Source organism: Labrus bergylta, chromosome 17 (genome assembly GCF_963930695.1).
Source record: "Labrus bergylta chromosome 17, fLabBer1.1, whole genome shotgun sequence".
In the NCBI taxonomy this organism is placed as follows: domain Eukaryota; kingdom Metazoa; phylum Chordata; class Actinopteri; order Labriformes; family Labridae; genus Labrus; species Labrus bergylta.
This window is the reverse complement of record NC_089211.1, coordinates 18,612,169-18,631,064: the sequence shown is the minus strand read 5'-3', so window position 1 is coordinate 18,631,064 and position 18,896 is coordinate 18,612,169. Positions and strand designations below refer to the sequence as shown.

At 39.3% G+C, this 18,896-nt stretch overlaps 1 protein-coding gene across 2 annotated transcripts in view; it reads left to right on the top strand.

Annotated features, from left to right (window-relative positions):
- Window positions 1-18,896, top strand: part of slc45a2 (solute carrier family 45 member 2) — a 28,279-nt gene that overhangs the window by 2,692 nt on the left and 6,691 nt on the right. The window contains exons 3-7 of one of the 2 annotated variants that reach the window (XM_065965614.1): window positions 1,761-1,800; window positions 4,975-5,430; window positions 7,552-7,728; window positions 13,247-13,605; window positions 16,168-16,311. In XM_065965614.1, coding sequence (XP_065821686.1) covers window positions 5,085-5,430; window positions 7,552-7,728; window positions 13,247-13,605; window positions 16,168-16,311 — 1,026 coding nt within the window. In that variant the 5' untranslated portion in view covers window positions 1,761-1,800; window positions 4,975-5,084. Of the gene's footprint in view, window positions 1-1,760; window positions 1,801-3,918; window positions 5,431-7,551; window positions 7,729-13,246; window positions 13,606-16,167; window positions 16,312-18,896 lie in introns of those variants that run through there. The other variant, XM_020651539.3, reaches the window with a different exon arrangement.

The following is an 18,896-nucleotide window of genomic DNA, read 5'->3' as shown; positions in this document are numbered from 1 at the left end:
CTATCTTTCATTAATGCAAGATACAAAAGACCCTCTTTTCGCAAAAGGAATGCACTTTAGCAGCTTGACATCAAGACTCACCATGCACTTAAATAGCCCTGCTCGCACTGACTGCCGCCGATGTACTCGTTATTGTTGCCTTTATTGTTAAGTTGGAACTGGTGAGCTCAATCACTATAGCCGCATCAAGGGGAGAGCAATATCTGAGGAGAAATCTCACAACAAAAACACACAGCACTACTGCACGTAACCGTATTATTATTTGTCCTCTGGAAATGGAAGCAGAATACGTATTGCCTGACTTCCTGATCACATTTACCCTAGCTGTAATGAGTAATAAGTAGTAGCTGTAATGCAAAATGAGAATATTTCTTTAAGAAGCTCCTCCATAGTTCAACTTTCAGACACTGTAATGCAAGTCATGCTCTCTGAAGATTTAAATTAGATGCGAAAAATCTCGTGATTACTGGTATTCTACCTCTTTCATCAGGATCCTCAAAAAGAATATGAGCTTCTGGTTTCCCAAATGAACCTGAATTAAATAAAATTGTCCTTTAAAGCTTCTGTAATTGAAACAGATGGACAAAATAATGAGTCCATCTGTAGTATTGCCTATAATTAATCTTTTGTTTTAAACATTTTTTTTTTTTTATATCCCGTCATTTCCATTCTTTATATACTGTATGAGAATAATAATATCATATTCATAATATTTCACATTCGTGTGCAGGGTTCAAACTGGGAAATTGTGTGTGACCTTTTAATATTGAGGTCAGTTTTAAAGCCTGGGGGACTGAGGCTTCTCATGAATGTAATCAAACTCTGCAGTCAAACACTAACTCTCGGAAGTGTGGAATCAACTAAACAAAACATGTCTATTATAAAGGTGTGTAGGGTTGTTAGTGTGGTTGAAGTATGTCTTATTAAAATAACAGGAAAATGGTGAAAGGCAGCGTCACAAATAATCAAAAGGATGAAGAATTTATTTTTTTTGTCAATGTCGAGGTGTTATTCTGGCTTTGACTTTCTGCAGCATTGATGTGGCGTTAACCTTCTACACTTTCAAAGAGCAGCTGCTGCAGTGTGAGCTGACGTGTTAGAGGAAAATTGGACTTTGCTCCCGTCTATTATATTGAACACAGAAAGGAACAAAAATGTGCTACATTCTCTGCGGGTTGTCTAGCCGGCCCCCAGAGTGAAATATCTCAGCTGAAGTGCTGCCGTGACATTTGGTAGCAATCCATGCCACACTTTGCTTTGATCTCTATTAAGCACCATCTTCAGATCAGACTTATTCAATACATAAGGTTACACACAACCACCTGCAAAATACACATGGCATTTGAAGAAGCCTTGCTTGAGTTTGTGCAAGTGCAATTTGGAAATGTTATATCGCTAATATACTAAACTAAGATGCTCCTGTAAAGGCCACAACTTGAGTAATTCTGCATGTTTGCTTTGGATGATGACGCCTCACACACAGGAAGAAGGTTAAAACATCATCAGGTTCATCTGTGATTGCATATCAAGTGTCTGCTGTGATACAGAATAACTTTTACTCTGTTGGTTGTGTTACGACAAAGATAGACTTGTTCATGTTAACAAACAAGAACAACTAAGCAAACTATTGTTAATGTGAATTTGAGGATGCTCCTCTTTTCATCCCTTCAAATTTAATATCTCGAGGTTTTGTATTGAAAGTTGGATAAAAAAAATCATAATTATGCTAATGAGCTGACTCCTTTGCTTCTGTAACGCAGGGAGAGCATTAGTGGTGGAGGACGTCTTCACATCTGTAAGGTTAGTAAAGAAACATTCCTTACTACATTTTAGAGACATTATTTTAGAGGTAGAAGTTTGTTGTTGTAGAGTCAGACTTTCTACTTAATAAAGGCTGGTAGAAGACACGTACAAATAGCCTACTCCATTTTTAACTTTAGCGAAAGGGAAAAAATATGACAAAATATTTTGTCTCAATTTCATCCCATGTGCCCCACTCTGCTTTGACTGACGAATAGGTCAAAGAGCCAATCAGGAGCAGAGTACAGCGGTGGCTTCTTATTGCAGAATGCACAGGGCGGGAAAATGTTGGCTCCAAATACTCCACCAGCAAAGCTAAAGTGTTTACTGAAATATCATTTCTGGTTTTGATAATATATAATATAATGTATTTGTAATGTTATTGTCCATTAAGCGTTTCAAGCATTAAGTATCTAAATGCTTTCTTTAATGTTTTGCGTTATGATTTACTACCACATGCGCCCAATTCCTCCGGCTCTGAGGAGCTCACTCTTTATTTTAATGCGATCATGAACACAACTTCAAACATTGTAGCAGGGTTTGAACTTCTGACCCTGTTGGAGAAAATAATACCACCTATTGGATCTGATGTGACAAAAAGACACAAACACAGCTCTGACTTTTTACAGCATTACAGCATTTCAACACTTAAGAATCTTACCAGTAAGTTGTGATTGTTAATTTAGCTGACCTTTTTATTTCAGGAATTACAGTCAATCAAGTTGGACCGTTGAAACGTGGCACAGCACTTAAGGCTATCTTCCTGTCACACTGCTTAGCACTGATTAATCCTGTGGTTATAATAGAAACATAGAAGCCGAAGATTGATCACCAGCTCAGCAGGAGCAGACCACTGCAGGGAAAAAAAAGGACAGCAATACAGGCTTTAAAACGTTTGAAAGGTTTAAGGGTAACTCGGTTTCTGTTCAAATACACTTTATTATGAAAGGCATTGAGTGCTGTTGGTCGCTCAGTGCTCCCACAATGTTTTTTCTGTGTGTGGGATTGAGTCTTGATGAAATTCTTGTGATTGGTCCTGAAGCTGGTCTGCTGATTCTGAGAAAGACGGACATGACCTTAACGTGGCCTTTCAAGGAAGCTGTTTCTGATAAGCAGAATGAAATTCACAATGAGGAACTAGTCTAGAATGTCTTGCTGAGTGCTGAATTAAGGGCACAGCGTCATGTTCTCTGTCAGAGCTTCACCTCAGCTTAAGGGCAAAAAGCTAAACACATAAGAGCAGGCTGACTTTGAGAGGAATATGGAAACAGACCCTTTTGTTCCAGTATTTAGTATAGCAGCATCTCTATAGCTCGGAGGTAGTTCTTTGAAGCATCTTGACTCTCTCACTCACTTACTTTTAGCATTGAGAAGCACATGATGAGCTGATGATGTTAAAGCTACTCTGATCAGCTCAGACTGTCTCATGAATTGGTTGGTATGAATTGTTGATTCTGAAGAGTATCATCTAAGAGAAATGTGCTCTGAAAAAATGTGATTAAAAAAAATACGCTTGTGTGACCAATAATGTCTGGACAAAATGGTATCCAAGTCCCTCCAATAGTTAATGAATTTTGTTAATCTGGACAAATTATATAGACTTAAGAAAGAAATTAGTGAACACAACAAGATAGATTCTGTGGTGTTCAGGTCAGATGGTGACAGAGAATAGTGGGATCATCCATGTGGATGATTAGTGGGATCATTGTCCCAACATGTGTGATCATGTGGGTGATCATCCATGGGGGGGACCTTGTTGTCACCATCATTTATTAGTTAGGTTTTTTAAACGCAAAAGTCCCAAAAGTGAACATTAGGCACATAAAAAAATGCATTAAATATATTCACCTAGAAGCTGTTGGGTTGTTTAGCTCATAGCAACAAATGTGAAGCTAACGGTTGTGTTAACAAAAATGTATTAAGAGTCAGTCCCTCTGGGGACAACAAATGTTTTAACAGATTCCGTTAAATCCAACCAGTAGTTTTCAAAGTGTTTAACTCAAAAATGTAATCCTTATGGTAGTACTATACAAAAATATTAATATTAATAAGTGATCCCCAACGTTAGTCGGATTGATCCTCCAGGTTGAATGTCTCCATGAAATCTTGGGGAACCTTTACATTGTGTGTCTTTGTCTGTGCTCCTCAGAGGATGGGTCACATGTACTGTATGTCAGTGTATAGTTAAGGTGGCGACTCACAAAAACGTTAGCAAATCTGAGGAAGAGCATGTCGGCTTTGAAACGTCACTTGTTGCTAAAGAAATCCTTTACCGGGAGCTCTTTGGTGTGTGGATGGTCTTGCTTCATTAGATCATGAATTTTGGCGCACAATTAATTTATTCCATACAATAGTTGTTTGTCAGGACCAAAATCAATGACTTGCTTACGAAAGCAAAAGAAAACTGTTAAGACTCATTCCTGAATCAGGAAGACAAATAAACCAGTGAAAGGTTTAAACTCATTTTAACACAACTTTGGAAATCTATAGACAAATTCACATGTTATACAAGAATGCTGGTTTTATTTATAATCCCACACTTTAAAAAAAAAAAAAAGCATGGTTCCAAAAATTTAGGAAATTGTAAATAGGCCTGGGTGGCTACAAAGTCAATCTGGAAGAAAACAGACATAAAAACCGAACTACTGGCTGATCTTTAGTGGCTGTGGAAACAATGGAATAAATGTTCCTGTTTGCCACACACATCAGTTATGCTCACATGCATGTAATCCCTTACACACCCTCCAATGAATCGCCCCCTGGCTTTTACTATAGCACTTTGAAGACTGAAGAAGTGGACCTGTAGTAAATCTCTTAAATACACCCACTTCTTCCACTCCTCCCTTCTTCCCCTCTTCTTCAATGAGTCCCACTCTACCCAGCTCAGACCAGTCGACCTTCACATGTAAAGTAAAGCTGTGTGGATAGGACTCATTGCTCAGCTATGCAGTAGAGAGGAGGATTAAGACTAAGGACTAAGGCTGGGTGCCAGTGCAAGGATTGGGCATTTGGCCATTTATGAATGATCTGGAGAGAAGGAGAAACCTCACTCTTTTTTTGTTGTCAGTTTTTACTGAAAATCTCCTCTTTGCTCCTGTATCAATCTCCCTCTCCTTCTCCCTTTCTCCTTCCACCCCTCTTTCCCCTCTATCTTAACCATGACGCTTCTTTCAGAGGACCAGTCTTCGAGACCCCAGCCCTGCCGGCTCCCAGAGCCTGGCAAACACATCCGCAACTCTTTGCACCAGTTCTCAACAGACTACTCTGGCTCCAAAGAGGAGTACATGACCAGTGGGGAGAGCGTTGTCTACCAAAACATGGAGCCCCCAAAGCGTTCGAGGGGTCGACTTATCCTCCACGGCATGGTCATGTTTGGAAGGGAATTCTGCTATGCCGTGGAGGCCGCATTTGTCACACCGGTGCTTCTTAGCGTGGGCCTTCCTCGCAGCCTGTACAGCCTGGTGTGGCTGATCAGTCCCATCCTGGGCTTCCTGCTCCAGCCCATCATCGGCTCGGCCAGCGATTACTGTCGCTCGCCGTGGGGCCGACGGAGGCCCTACATCCTGGCCCTGGGCATCTTCATGCTGCTGGGAATCACCCTATTCCTGAACGGAGATGCTGTCATCTCGGGTAGGAATAAATAATCTGTCTTCTTAAATCAAATATCATAGGCATGAAAAATGAATTATCAAATGCAAGGCGTACATATGAGGTTTTGTCTTTCTGTTCTTGTCGTTTTAACTACTTTTGTTCGTTGTCGAAACTGGTTTGTTGTCCCTGATCTTAGCTCATGATCTAATGGGGTTTTTTTCCTGCTGATGCCATTATTTGAACTCACTTTTGGCCTTTCTTCTACGTCTTGGACTTTTACAGACTCTGTAATACCAACCCTGGCAGTGTTGGCTGGCTCTGCCCAGATTTAAAAAGATTTAACTCGTTAAATGTGTTGGCATACAGTTCTGAGAGGCTCTCACACTCACACTTTGAACTTGTGACTCAAGTTAATTGTGTGACTTTTTAAGATAGTCCTGATCCAGTCGCCCACTGGCAAAGACAAGCGATGAGGAATGAGTGTGAAGAATCATGTTTCACATACAGAGTAGAAACCAGGGATGTCTTTCCAAGAAATCAATCCTCTGGGCTGTATCATGAGAAGAACTCTAAGCGCAGAAGAATATGTGACCTTTATGACAAAAGATAAGATGAATGAAGGAAACTGAATCAGCAGTATAGACACCTGAACTTACACACTGCTGAGCATTCCACTGCAGCTGTGTTGTATCTGACTGAGCAGCTTCATAGGATCAGTGTGAGGTTAAGTACATATTCAGCGATCATTTCATCCACTCTGATTTTCATTGAAAACCTTCATTGAATCTTTTGATTTGGAGAATAATAAGAGTAATCAATGGACATTATGGAGCCATAAAAATATCACATAATTATCCTTCTTTCATGAGTGGCTTGATAGAGAGAAACTGCAGCACAGTTCAATCACATTGAAATTCACTTTCTTCTTTGTTGAATGCTGTAATTGTTAGTCAAATTCCTATTTAAGAAGCCTCTGGGCTTTGCAATAATCATCATATGAACGATCAAATATTTCTTTCTTTCTTTCTGGCCAACACCAGATAAGCTGATTACCTTTCCACGTTTCTCAGGGGTGTAGAAAATGCCACCGGCACCGTGTGACATATTGTTTGCATTGTTGGAACAGCCCCGCAGTCTGACTGCCTCACGTTGACGGCCACAAGAAAGACCCTTTGAGCCTCTAAAGAAGGTTCTTCTGTCTTTTTGATTGCTGAAGAAATTTCAGTTGACGTGAAAACAGAATGCAGAACAAAAGTGTTCTTTGAATGTAACTCCAAGACATTTCTCTCTTCTTTCTATGTTGAAGTACTTTTTTAAAAGGTTTATTTGTGTGCTTTCTACGCCGTTATTTATAGATAGGACAGCAAATAGAGTCAGAAATCAGGGAGAGAGAGAGAGAGAGAGAGAGAGGAGAATGACATGGGGGGGAAAGGAGCCACAGGTTGGATTCGGACCTGGACCGCCCGCTTGGAGGACCACAGTCTACGTATGTGGGATTAGGCTACTGGTGCCACTTTAACTACTTTTTAAAGATTTATTTTTGGGGGGCTTTTTGTGCCTTTAATGGAGAGACAGGACAGTGGATAAAGTTGGAAATCAGGGAGAGTGAGTGGGGAATGACACGCGGGAAAGGAGCCACAGGCTGGATTTGAACTTGGGCCTTGGAAGACTACAGCCTCCATACGTGGGGCACGCGCACTAACCACTGTGCCACCGCGCCACCAGTGCCCCCTTTTAAGTACTTTCTAATACATTTCTCGCCTCTAAAAAAAGATTCCTGTCTTTTTATTAGGTTGAAAAGTCTGCGTTACATGTCAGCACTACAGATGATTTGCTAAAAAATGTGTTCTCCTTTTGAAGTGACCAGATGTGGCAGAACAGAACACTCAGGTTCTGAACTAAAAAAAAATTCTGTCAACTGTGATTTCTTCAATTTCACGCACTTGATGCTTTTTTTTTTTTTTTTTTTTTTTGGGTTGGCTTTCGATCCGTGTTTCTTTTTTTCGGGCATCTTATTCAACTTGCAAAACATCACACCACAGGTTCAGCTATGTGTTGATGTTGTGAGCGTATCACACTTTTTTTTTTTTCTTTTTTTTTTTAACACCATGGGCTTGAGCTGTTGATGCATGTTGAAATGTTTCGCTTCTGTTTTTGCAGCAATAGTCACCGATAAGTCGTTGAAGAGCGTATGGGCCATCGTGGTGGTGATGTTCGGCGTCGTGCTGTTTGACTTCGCAGCAGACTTCATCGACGGGCCCATCAAGGCCTACCTGTTTGACGTGTGTTCGTATCATGATAAGGAGAGAGGACTGCATTACCACGCTCTACTCACAGGTTGGTAATGCACACACACACATGGATAAGCACACAAACAAGCACACTGTTGATGCCTTTCTATTCTTATTGTTGCATCTTGATGGATTTTCTTTCAGCTGGAGCTCGCTCCTTTTCTTGAGACTTTCAGTGATAATAGCTTTCTGAGTGTTTTTTTTTCTAGCTGAACACCTCACATAACAGGTGATGATGTTGTGATTCTCTGGGTGTATTTGTAATTGTTCAATGATGCATCCCAGTGGGTGAAACATCTGAAGAATGTCATGAACATTTCATGAACAGTGCTGCTGTCTTCAGGTACCATGTTCCTGTAATGGAAATAGCAATTAACAGGATGGCTATGCAAAGATGATGAATGTGAGCTAAATGTTTAACTTTAGCACAGAGATGGGAAACAGTAAAGCGCCTGACTGGCATCATTCAGAGGTGAAATAACCCTCCCTACTAGGACATCAAAGTTTACGATAGCTTTTTTATTCAATACCAGAAAAACCAGGGTGTTCAATGATAACTTGTTTTTTTAAATGGGGGATTTAAAGAGTCTCTCAAACAAAGGTAATGCATTAACAGCTAGTCCCTGGTAGTAGACTGTACACCCTCCCTGTCCAGCAAGTAGACATAGTCTATTTGTGTTCCCTATTAACTGGTGCATCACCATGACAACAATACCATTGGTAAGGTACGTCTCTCTCCAGCGTTTCTGTTTAGCTGGTTGAAAAACTTCATCCGCAGCCATAAGCCCAGATATGTAGCCGTGACACCTGAACGTATGAGAGTATTTTTTAGACAGACAGGTCCCAATTACATGTATTTTTCTCCTGATTTGTCTCAATAAAAAATAACATTTTAGTGTCAGAATGTTTGGAAGATCTGAAGCTTATGGAAAATGTCTCCAATAATTACTTGGTAGAATATTCTGGGAAATGATTCTCAAGCTGTGCAAAGCTAATAGACTACTCTCTTAAGCCAAAGTCGCATATTATCCACTGCTGGACATTTCAGCAGGACATGCTCCTGAAATCCTCCTGATCTGGTTGTTCACATATATACTTCACAGCGGGAGACTATCCCTATCTAAAGATGCTTGGGGGGGGGGGGGGCAGGGTGTCCTTTTATATCAATTCCAGGTTTAGTTTGACAGAGACACAATAACAACAAAGGATCAGAGAAGAACAACCTGGCAAACAGAAAACATAATAAAGTTGAATTATGTGTACGGAGATTGCAACCGTTGGTACATTCAGTCTATGGTTGCACATCTATCTCAGGGACTAAACTAAGAACCTCTCCAAAATTGGAAGCATTATCCAACTGGACTCGGTTGAAGATCTTGAAACTTTGTAGGTTCTCTCAGTCGTCCAGCTTATGGTAAATTTGAAGCTTGATCCAAAGGCAAGATCTTCAACCGAGTCCAGTTGCCTTTGGATCCAGCTTTGAATGTACTATCACCTGGATGACTGAGAACCTACACAGACAACTCCCCAAAAAAACAGTCCACCATCTTGCACTGTTTTGCATTTGAAGATCACCATCCAATGAGAGACTGTCATATAACCAAAGCTCCTCACATTTGGTTTGAGTGATAAATCAGCGCCTGTTTACTACGTTGTGCTGTCTGCCATTTTATTTAAATGTCATGTGTCAGTATAGTGCCCTTAACAATCCAGTGTGTCTGTGGTCTATACAGTATTTACCACCAAGTGTCCAAAATCCCTGTTGAGCAAATGGTGCAATGAGCATGTGACAGAACCTCTGTCTCTGTTTTTTTACTCTTTAAGAATACATAGAAATTAAAAGTTGGATATCTATTTCACACTAACGTAGCAAAGAAATATGAAGTATTAGTTCTGTTACTGATTTTGCACGCAGCAGCTCCTTAACTAAAAGCTGCTTTAAAAAATATTTAGTTTCAACACTGAATCAAATGATCGTGTGCGCGTGTGTAAGGAGGGGAAAAAAAAAGCCCAGGAGAATTATTACCCAACCGTCGAGCATTTTAGCTTATATCAGCTCATTGGTTGGCTCGTATGGTTTCTCCACACAGAACATGATAGTTTTTACTCAGCCTCATCAGCGGTATTTTTGTTGTGTAAACTTTCCCAGCATAAAAGAAAACACACAGACACAATCAGTAACTAGCTGGTGAATGGAGGGCAGCAATCAGCAGCTTAAGATCTTTTGACACAAAAGCCCATACATGTTGTTATATGAAATATCAATGAATGACTCTCAGAAAAACAGAAATTTTATTAATGAAAAGTTACTTTTTGATCATTTCTTCACTGATACAATCTCACTATTTGACAAGACTTTATTTGTAAAGGATAATCAAATGCAGCCAAATGCTTCCTTGTATTATTGTTCTCTCAGGGAGGGAGGTTTGCCTCTTTTTTTCCCATTATACCTTCTTTTGAATTCTTTATTGCCGACTTTGTAAGTGTCTTAACTGGAACCCCCCCCCCCTCTTTTTTTTTAGGTCTCACTGTGACATAAGGGTTTTCTTTTTTGTAAGTTTTGAGTTTTGGGTTTCCACCCTGAATCTTGAAAGTGTGTGCTCCTCAGCCTTTTTGATAAAGGTCATGAACGTAAGGGCCCGATGAATGAATAGATTGTCCGCTTGTGATATAACTGCCGATGATGGTGTCCGGTTTATTCTGCATTCATGGCAATTGGCGGAAGTACATGAAAAGATCCCTGTAGAGATAATGGATATAGATTGCCGCTATATGAAACTCAAGAGGCTAAACGGCGCTGAAAGGAAGCAGGCTTTTAGTTGCAGTTGCAGCTTCCTTGATAATTGTACACTGTACTCTCATTCTGTAGTGAAGTGACACTTAAAGACACATTTAGCAGCAATTCAGGGATATTTTTAATTTTTCCAATTGTAAAGGAAAAAAAAGTCTAATAGATCTTACAAAACATTATTTCCGAGCAAAATGGGAAAACTTTCAAGAATGGAGATTTTCACTTCTGTGATGCTGTTGGCTTTGCTTTTCCGCTGAATGTGAAGCACAATGTGTTGATCTGTGTAGGAAATGTGATTTGTAAATAAAGTTTGACTTGACTTTGTTATACTTTGCCCTCAAATGGGAGAAGATATCAGTTAAGTAAGCACTATATTTTTCTTTCTGAGTTTGGAGCACGTTGCTTTCACTACTTCAAAGTTCAGAAAGACTCTTGTTTTTAGGTATTTGTAATATTTATCCTTCAGATTTATACTGAAATAAGTGAAACTAGAACACTAAAACAAGTACATAGAATGAACTCTCTACTTTGACGAGTTTATACCTTAGCTGAATATTGTCCTTTCACAGTATGAAATTTGCCAAATTTTAGTTATTTTCTTAAATAAATCCATACCAAATGAGTCTATAGAGAATATCTGAAATAGTATAAGCAATCAAAGACATATTTGATCATACACTGCTCGGGTTGTAAGATGATGTTTTTGGTGTGACCGTCAGTGGTGTGCTCAGCTGTCAGCAGGCACCGGGTGGTGTGAGCATGCTAGTCAGGCTGTAATCCAGCCCTGAGCTAGTCATGTGCTGCAGTCATGGGTCTGGGCTGAGAGAGACAGAGGCCAGGCACATGACTTCATAGACGCCCGCTGCCACTGCTGGAATGCGAGGTTTAGGGAGGGAGGAGCAGGATGTGTTGTGTGTTTCTTTGGGATACTTGGAACATTTGTGTGAGCCCAAAATTCAACTCTTTGTTTTTTAATGAAATGCTGTTATCAACCATCTGCATCAGAGCCTTACTGACCCTTAACCCCTTTAAATTATGCACACACATTCATTGTCCCCAGAGGATGAATATTGACACATTTCGGAGCCCCCTTTTCATTTAGCGCCATCTTCAGTAATTTGATTTATTACAGATTGTCCATGTCTGATGTACTTTATGTTTTACACTCACATTACAAACATTATCATCCTGACATGCTAATCTAACACGCTTAACATGGAACAGATCATACTGTAGCTTCACATCAGAATAATCAAGTAGTCATTCTGTGCTTGTTGTGCATGCTGGCCAGTGGCAGCTGGTCAATAGAGGGCGCTGCTTCACGTTCCCCACGAGGAGAATGACTCACCTTCACTTTATAAGAGTCTGCTCACACCTTTTATGTTTCACAGCTTTTACATGAAATTATCTTTTTATTCCCGTCGTTGTTCTTTTGGAAGAAATATTTTTTCCCTCTGGTATTTTTTTGCTGGCCCTGGCAAATGGTATACCTGTACCTAGGCTTACTGAGGTCACATTCATGGAAGCATATGCCATTAAAATGACTCCCTATCCACCTGCATCCTTCTACTCCAGTGCAATTATGTACAATGCAACAAATACTATATACAATTTAAAAATACATTAACAACCTGATGAACAGTACAATGAACGATACATTTTTCGCAATCACCTGACAACACCTCCTTCCAATTAGCAGTCTATTTAAGCTGCAAAATATCCGCTCTTTTCCTCTGCTCTTTCATAGCCAGCTAGCAAGTAGTGTCACACTAACCAAGACCAAGACCAAGGCAGGGTGGGACTGATTCAAGACCAGGACCATAAATATCACTGAACAATCATCATTTTGTGTGCAGGGGGCGTGTCACTCACTTAGTCCTTAACAACAGAAAGGTTGCAGCTGTAACCAGGGAGGAAAATCTGATTACAAATGAATTTTAGTTATTTGTTGTTTTAGAAAAAGGGGGGGGGGGAGGGGGGGGGGGGGGGCTGTCCTTCTAATCATGACGTGGAAAAATAGTGTGTCAGTGGTGGTCTTGACCAGTCTTGATTTAAAATCCGGAGTCTGTCCAGTGTTGAATAACAAACGGGCTGACTCTTAGATAACGCAGGTTGAATAAACATGTTGGGTCAATCCGCTTGTGAGAAAGCATTTCTAGGAAAGTGCTTTTTGTTTTTGTTTTCTTGACATGCTCGTTAGATAAGCGGCCGGTCTCTCACCTTTCCTGAAACTGTCAGGTCAGAGTGTTTCATTTCCTTGTAGTGAAACGAGAGGAGGCTGTGTTGTTCATAAAACCCAAGAAGAGCTGAGATGTATGTGACATTTAACTCTGCACTGAAGCACATGTTGTGAACTGAGTGACAACACAACAGACTTCCTTCATATTCCTGATAGGTCTCGTCCACTGCGGGGACTCATAGTATTTGTCTGAGGCTTACTGCAGTGAACAAAAAAGTAAACAAATAATTTTCTCCATCTAAAGTAATATACGATAATCATCTCTCTCATATTCAGCTGCTGCTCATCATTTTAATATAGATTTGTGCCCCGTGTATGCAGAGATCATTTCCTGGAGAAATTTCAGGAAATTTCCATCAATTAAATTACCTGTGCAGCAATAAAAAAAAAGCGTATCATGGTGTTTGTTCTACTGTATATATATTTATTTTTCCAGTCAGTCAAACTATGTCCACAACATGATCCTGTTTTCTCCAAACAACTGCACATTACTGTCCTTTATAGTGTTTTAATCTCACCTCTGTTTTCTTCCAGGTCTCGGAGGCGCATTCGGCTACCTGGTGGGAGCGATGGACTGGGGCCACTCGGTGATCGGCAAGTTGCTGGGCTCCGAGTACCAGGTCATCTACTTCTTCTCAGCGATGACCTGGGGCATCTTCCTCACCGTGCACCTCTTCAGTATTCCAGAGCAACCGCTGGGCAAGGCTCCGACCGACTCTGACCTTACACCTCCGAGTGCCCTCCGCCTGCTGGGCTCCCACAGCAATGTTTACGGATCCCTGGCCAAAGAGCCCGTCTCCCTACCTTCGCCCGTTCCAGATCCCAGACCCAGGTCGTTCTCTGCTCTCGGGGAGGCCAACGCAGTGACCTCAAGTGCCAAGCAGCCAAACAAGGTGCTTATAAATGTTCAGGAGCAAAACCCTCTAAGCATGCACGTGTTTATACTACACATACATGTTTAAAATGTGTGGAATACAGATTTCAGTTGTTGAGTTCACTCATTCTACTCATGCTGGCAGGGAAACGTGAATGTTCTTCTTTGTATTCTTTTATGTATTTAAACCTGTAAACATGGAGAGATAAAACCTTTTCTTTGATGCCGAGGAACAAAGAATAAAGCAGATATGATCAATAAGTAGCAAAGATAACATGGCGAAACAACAAATCACAATCAAGTGGAGAAATTAAGTATGAGATAAATAACCTGATATAAATAAATGAAAAAAACAACCTTAAGAAAAGTAAAGAATAAAATAAAGCAAATGCGCTTATGACGAATAAGATTTTGAAATCAACCTTCGGATTGTGTCAGCAGAATGAATGAGGACAGTTTAGAGATTAGTTGAAGCATATTCAAAGTATTTGGGGCACAGTAAGAAAAAGAAAAGTGGTCTTAATGCCAGCTCTATTTAAAAACGTCTTAACTGAGGACGGGGAAATGTCTTCATGAGCAAACACTGAATCTCCTTCCTTCCACTGAAAGATGTGAGCATATTGAAAGTAATGTGTGTATAGATGTGAGTGGTATGGCATATACACGGCGGCTGCTGAAGGTTAACCCTATAGAAATCATAATGATAACCTTTCATCGGACTTAACAAATATGCAAAACATGGAATGTATACATAATGTCATATAATGCATCCATGAAGGGGATGTGGAAGTGGACTTAAGATGTGACCTCTATTTTTTTTTACTTTTTTGACCGATTAAGTGCCTCATGAGGCAAGCATGAAAACAGTCAGTGATCCATTTTGTGGCTCTGATCTGAATGATGAAATAAAAAAGAAATGATAGGATGTATATGATGTAATACGATGTGATACGTCAGGATACAGTGCGCTACAATATGGTAAAATAGGATTAAATACAATATGATACGATATGATACTGAACAATATCATACAATGTCCTACAATATGATAATATCAAAATTAATCAGTTCTGAAGAAATGTGAGCGCCCTATGCTCTATTACGGTACACAAGTAAGATAACATTTATTACGTAACAGGTAAATATAAAGTGTGTTATATTAGGGTCCTTATTTTTTTATTTTTTTTTCAGATGAAAATAAGTATGTTGTTTAAAAATTGGATGTCCTAAAGTTTCAAGGATGTACTGGGGGTGGTTGTGGCTCAATTAGTAGAGTCATCTCCTAACTGGAAGGTCGGGGATTAGATTCCCCGGTGGCCTCTGAATTTGTATGAATGGGATTAGTTACTTCTGATGGTGTTTACTTATGAATACATAGAAACCTCTGCCATCAGTGTGTGAATGGGTGTGAATGTGTAGGTGTGACATGCGGTGTAAAAGCTTAAGTCCGTTTACCATTTGCCATATATCTTTACATTTTTTAAAGGAACTTCTTTTTTAATCTTGTCACCTGAATCGATTGTCATTTTAGTTGATTATGAAATTCCTCTATATTTGCTTGTTTTGAATTTTTTTTAAACTCGGTAAGGAGCAAAGCCCCTCCGTATGTGCTGTATCCACTGACGAAGACAGATTGTTAAATGAACCATCCTAAACATATACTGTACAGTCTGTAGAAAGCCATACAACCATTCATTATCTATACCGCTTATCCTTTTTTTAATGGTCTTTGGTTGAAAAAAAACTGTTATCGAATCCTAATACCTGTACAATACAATACTAGCATATCATACTAGCCTTAAAAAACAGCCTGTTCAACCATGTCTTACATAGAGTCGTGTTAAAGCTCCATCTGAAACAAACTCCCATATTATGCACTTCACCTTTAATTATATTGCTGTATTCTCTTTGGTACTATAAAGGTTTGACATTGGACAATCCATCAAAACCTCCCTGCTGAGTTGGCTCCAGACTATGTTTGATACATGTTCATGAAAAAAAAGAGTTCTGTATCATCTTCTATAATTAGCTGTATCAGCCTGGGTTAAATTCAAAGAAATTAAATTATTAATTTTCTCACATGTCATGCACTTACTTTGACAGCCATTTGAAACATGCTTTGTTGCTTTGGATGTGGGTTTTTTTATTCTTCAGTTTCAAGCGTGCCATAGACTGTGTCAAAAATGTGCTTTTCAAAAAAAAAAAAAAAAATGAACGTACTGAAGCTGAATATTGCGATTACAAATCAGTCGCTTTTTAATTAATGACCCTTTGACTCATATTTCTACTACAGAATTATGCATGTTTGGGAAGCACACAGGGCTTTAGGCTAGTGCTTTTGTCTTTCATCATCTCTTAGCTCTTCACATTGAGATGTAATTAAGGCATTATGCAAATATTTCAACTTTTGATGCTTTTGAACTGTCACCATCTATGGGTTTTTAAAGCACCTTGAGTGATGAAAAACCAGGAGAGTATTGAGAGCTGATGGAATAGCTGCTGTTTCATGTCTTTTTCACAAATCATGTTATTTATGTTGCTGTGGAAAACTGTCACCTGTGATGTTTACCTCTTTCTACAGGCCCAGAAGAAAATGACATTCAGGTCGCTAATGAAAGCTATCATCAATATGCCACAACACTACCGCTACCTTTGTGTCAGTCACCTGCTGGGATGGACAGCTTTCCTCTGCAACATGCTCTTCTTCACTGATTTTATGGGACAGGTAATCGTTTGTTTGTATCTGCATGCACATAATATATGCTTGGGCTGGACTCCATTAAAAAACATTATATAAACTGAATAATCCATGCTATAGACTCAAAACCTTGCATCATGCATCTATTATGGAGACCTTTGAGTTTTCCAGCTGCCATGTCTATGTCTTTGTGACCTAAAGGTCCATTGTTGTGTTGAATGCCGTCAATTACACAGTCAAGACCTTTGAAAATGTCACCTTGGGCTCTGGTACACAGTGTTACTTAAAGAGGGGAGATTAAGTTAAAGATTGACATTCAATAAATGTTCTTTACTAGACGGAAAATCATTTTACAGAAAGAAATTACTGTTCCATTCAGCCTTTTCCCGGCTACAATTCAGATAAAATCATCTGAATGGTAGCCATTTTTTTTAATTTTAATATTGCATAATTTCTCTGTGTTTGTAAGAATTGTATATTCTTCATTGGTATCTGCAAATAATGTAGGCTAATGTTGAATGAAGGAAAAACACAAGAATGAAACACCAATTTATATAGCTATTAGCTAGGCTTGTTTTGTCCAGGACATTTAAGAAACTCTCTTAAGGGAATAGTTTGGCATTTTGTGAGATATGCCTGTTTTCTATCCCGCCAGGAGATAACAGTTAGCAACTTATCTCTTTCGTGTCTGTACAGAAAAGTTAGCTTAGCTTGGGTAAGCATAAAAACTGTAGCAAGGGGAAACATGCAGATTTTGTTACACAGAGCCAGATTAACTATTACTAGCGCCCCTCCATCTAACTGTTTGATAGTCTGTAGCTTACTTTATCTCAATGTTAACAAAAAACGCCCACTGTTTTATTTTAGTTAACAATAGGAAGCTGAATGGCTGGTATTGGTAACTGGACATAAAAGAGTTATGAATCCTCATTTAACTCTTTAGCTATCTCTCTGTTTAGTATGAACCTCACCCAGTTAGCCAGTTAGTCAGTTAAGATAAAGATTGTTTAACAGCTCGCTTTTTCTTTCTCTCCATAGCCTAGCTGATAATGTATTGCTTCTAGGCATTTCCTTTCCACCTCTTTACAGAATTATGATTGTTTGCCTCCTTGTTTGAGCTAAGATACCGACACATGGCTAAAGCTAGGCTACATATTGTCGTAGATCTTTTCATGAGACGCTGCAATTTTTCTTTTTCAAAATGCTGACTTGTACTTTTGGAAAAGAAGTTGAAGATTGAAGAAATGAGTTAAGATGGAGTTGTTGAATTGTTATTAATATGTTGAGGGCTGAAAACACAAGTGAGTTGTTGGATGACTTCAACAACTTGAACCAAACCATGAACTGTTTTTATAACTTATGAGTCATATGTCAAATTTAGACATACAATACCACACGTAGTGTTATTAGCTCATGATATGTGAGGATTTCCAGTTCTTAATCACTTTTATGTCTTTGTTGTACATTCGTATTTTGGTTGATTCGAAGATGTCAACTGGGGCTTGTGATAATTGGGTCATTTTTCCTCGTTATTTAACATGTTTCAAGCAAAATGGTCGAGAAAAAAATCAGAAATTGTTTAATGTAGCGCTAAATACAGCTCAATGTCAAATGACATATTGAGAGCACATTGAGAGCAATAGCAGTAGAGGTGAAAAGCCACAAGCGGCAATATGTTGCTGCATTCAAGCTCAATTTATCCTTGTTTGGGAAGGGGGGGGGGTTGCAGTGTGGAAGGTTGGGGGAGGTTTGAGTAGAAGTGTACTGTTGTGTGTAATCATCTGTTGACATTCATACGATGATAAATGGATGCCCTATGGATTCATGATGTGATTACTGATCAAAGGACACACACTGCTCGCTCTCACAGTATGTTAAAACCTGCCACTCAAAAAAGTAATCCTAAACTGCAGTCACTCATATTCTTGGAAAAGAAGGGGGCAGAAAGTGGCTCCCTGTTGAGTGTAACAGAATCCCCTTTTAATAGAAAATGAAACAGAATCCTGGAATAGAGCCATGGAGATATATGACATTTTCTATTAATAAAGCTTTGCGCTTGAATCAACTCATTATTTATGATCTTTTACAGTGACTTATCCAGATGTTTTTTTCTAATTTGAGCGGTTAGACCATAAAATATGTGTGCACACCTGGGGTATAGTGCTATTTTTATTAGTACCGGAGCACACCTACAGTATGATACAGTTGCGCATGTGTGCACCCACACAGTTAAGAACATGTTGCTCCTTCTGAAGGTTGCGTAACATGCTATGCACATGCTAATAAAATATAAGTCATTGTACAACACACATTCAAATGCTTTATGAAGAGTTGAATCGTGTGACTCTCAACATGATGATCTGATGATATATGAAAACATAATTGCTGATGTCGCACAGTCGTAAGCTATTGCAGCTTTTAGATGTTCCAAAAAAAAGAAAGGATACTTGCCTTTTCATCTTTACTACAGTAGTTAGACCATAGTGAAAATTCACAGTGCCACTATTATACAGTCTATGGCAGCTTGTTTTTAGCTCATGGAAATTTTAAGAGTGTTTTCTTCCATGTTAGTCAATGCATGAGTTGACATTGTGAATCAATCAGGCCATCTT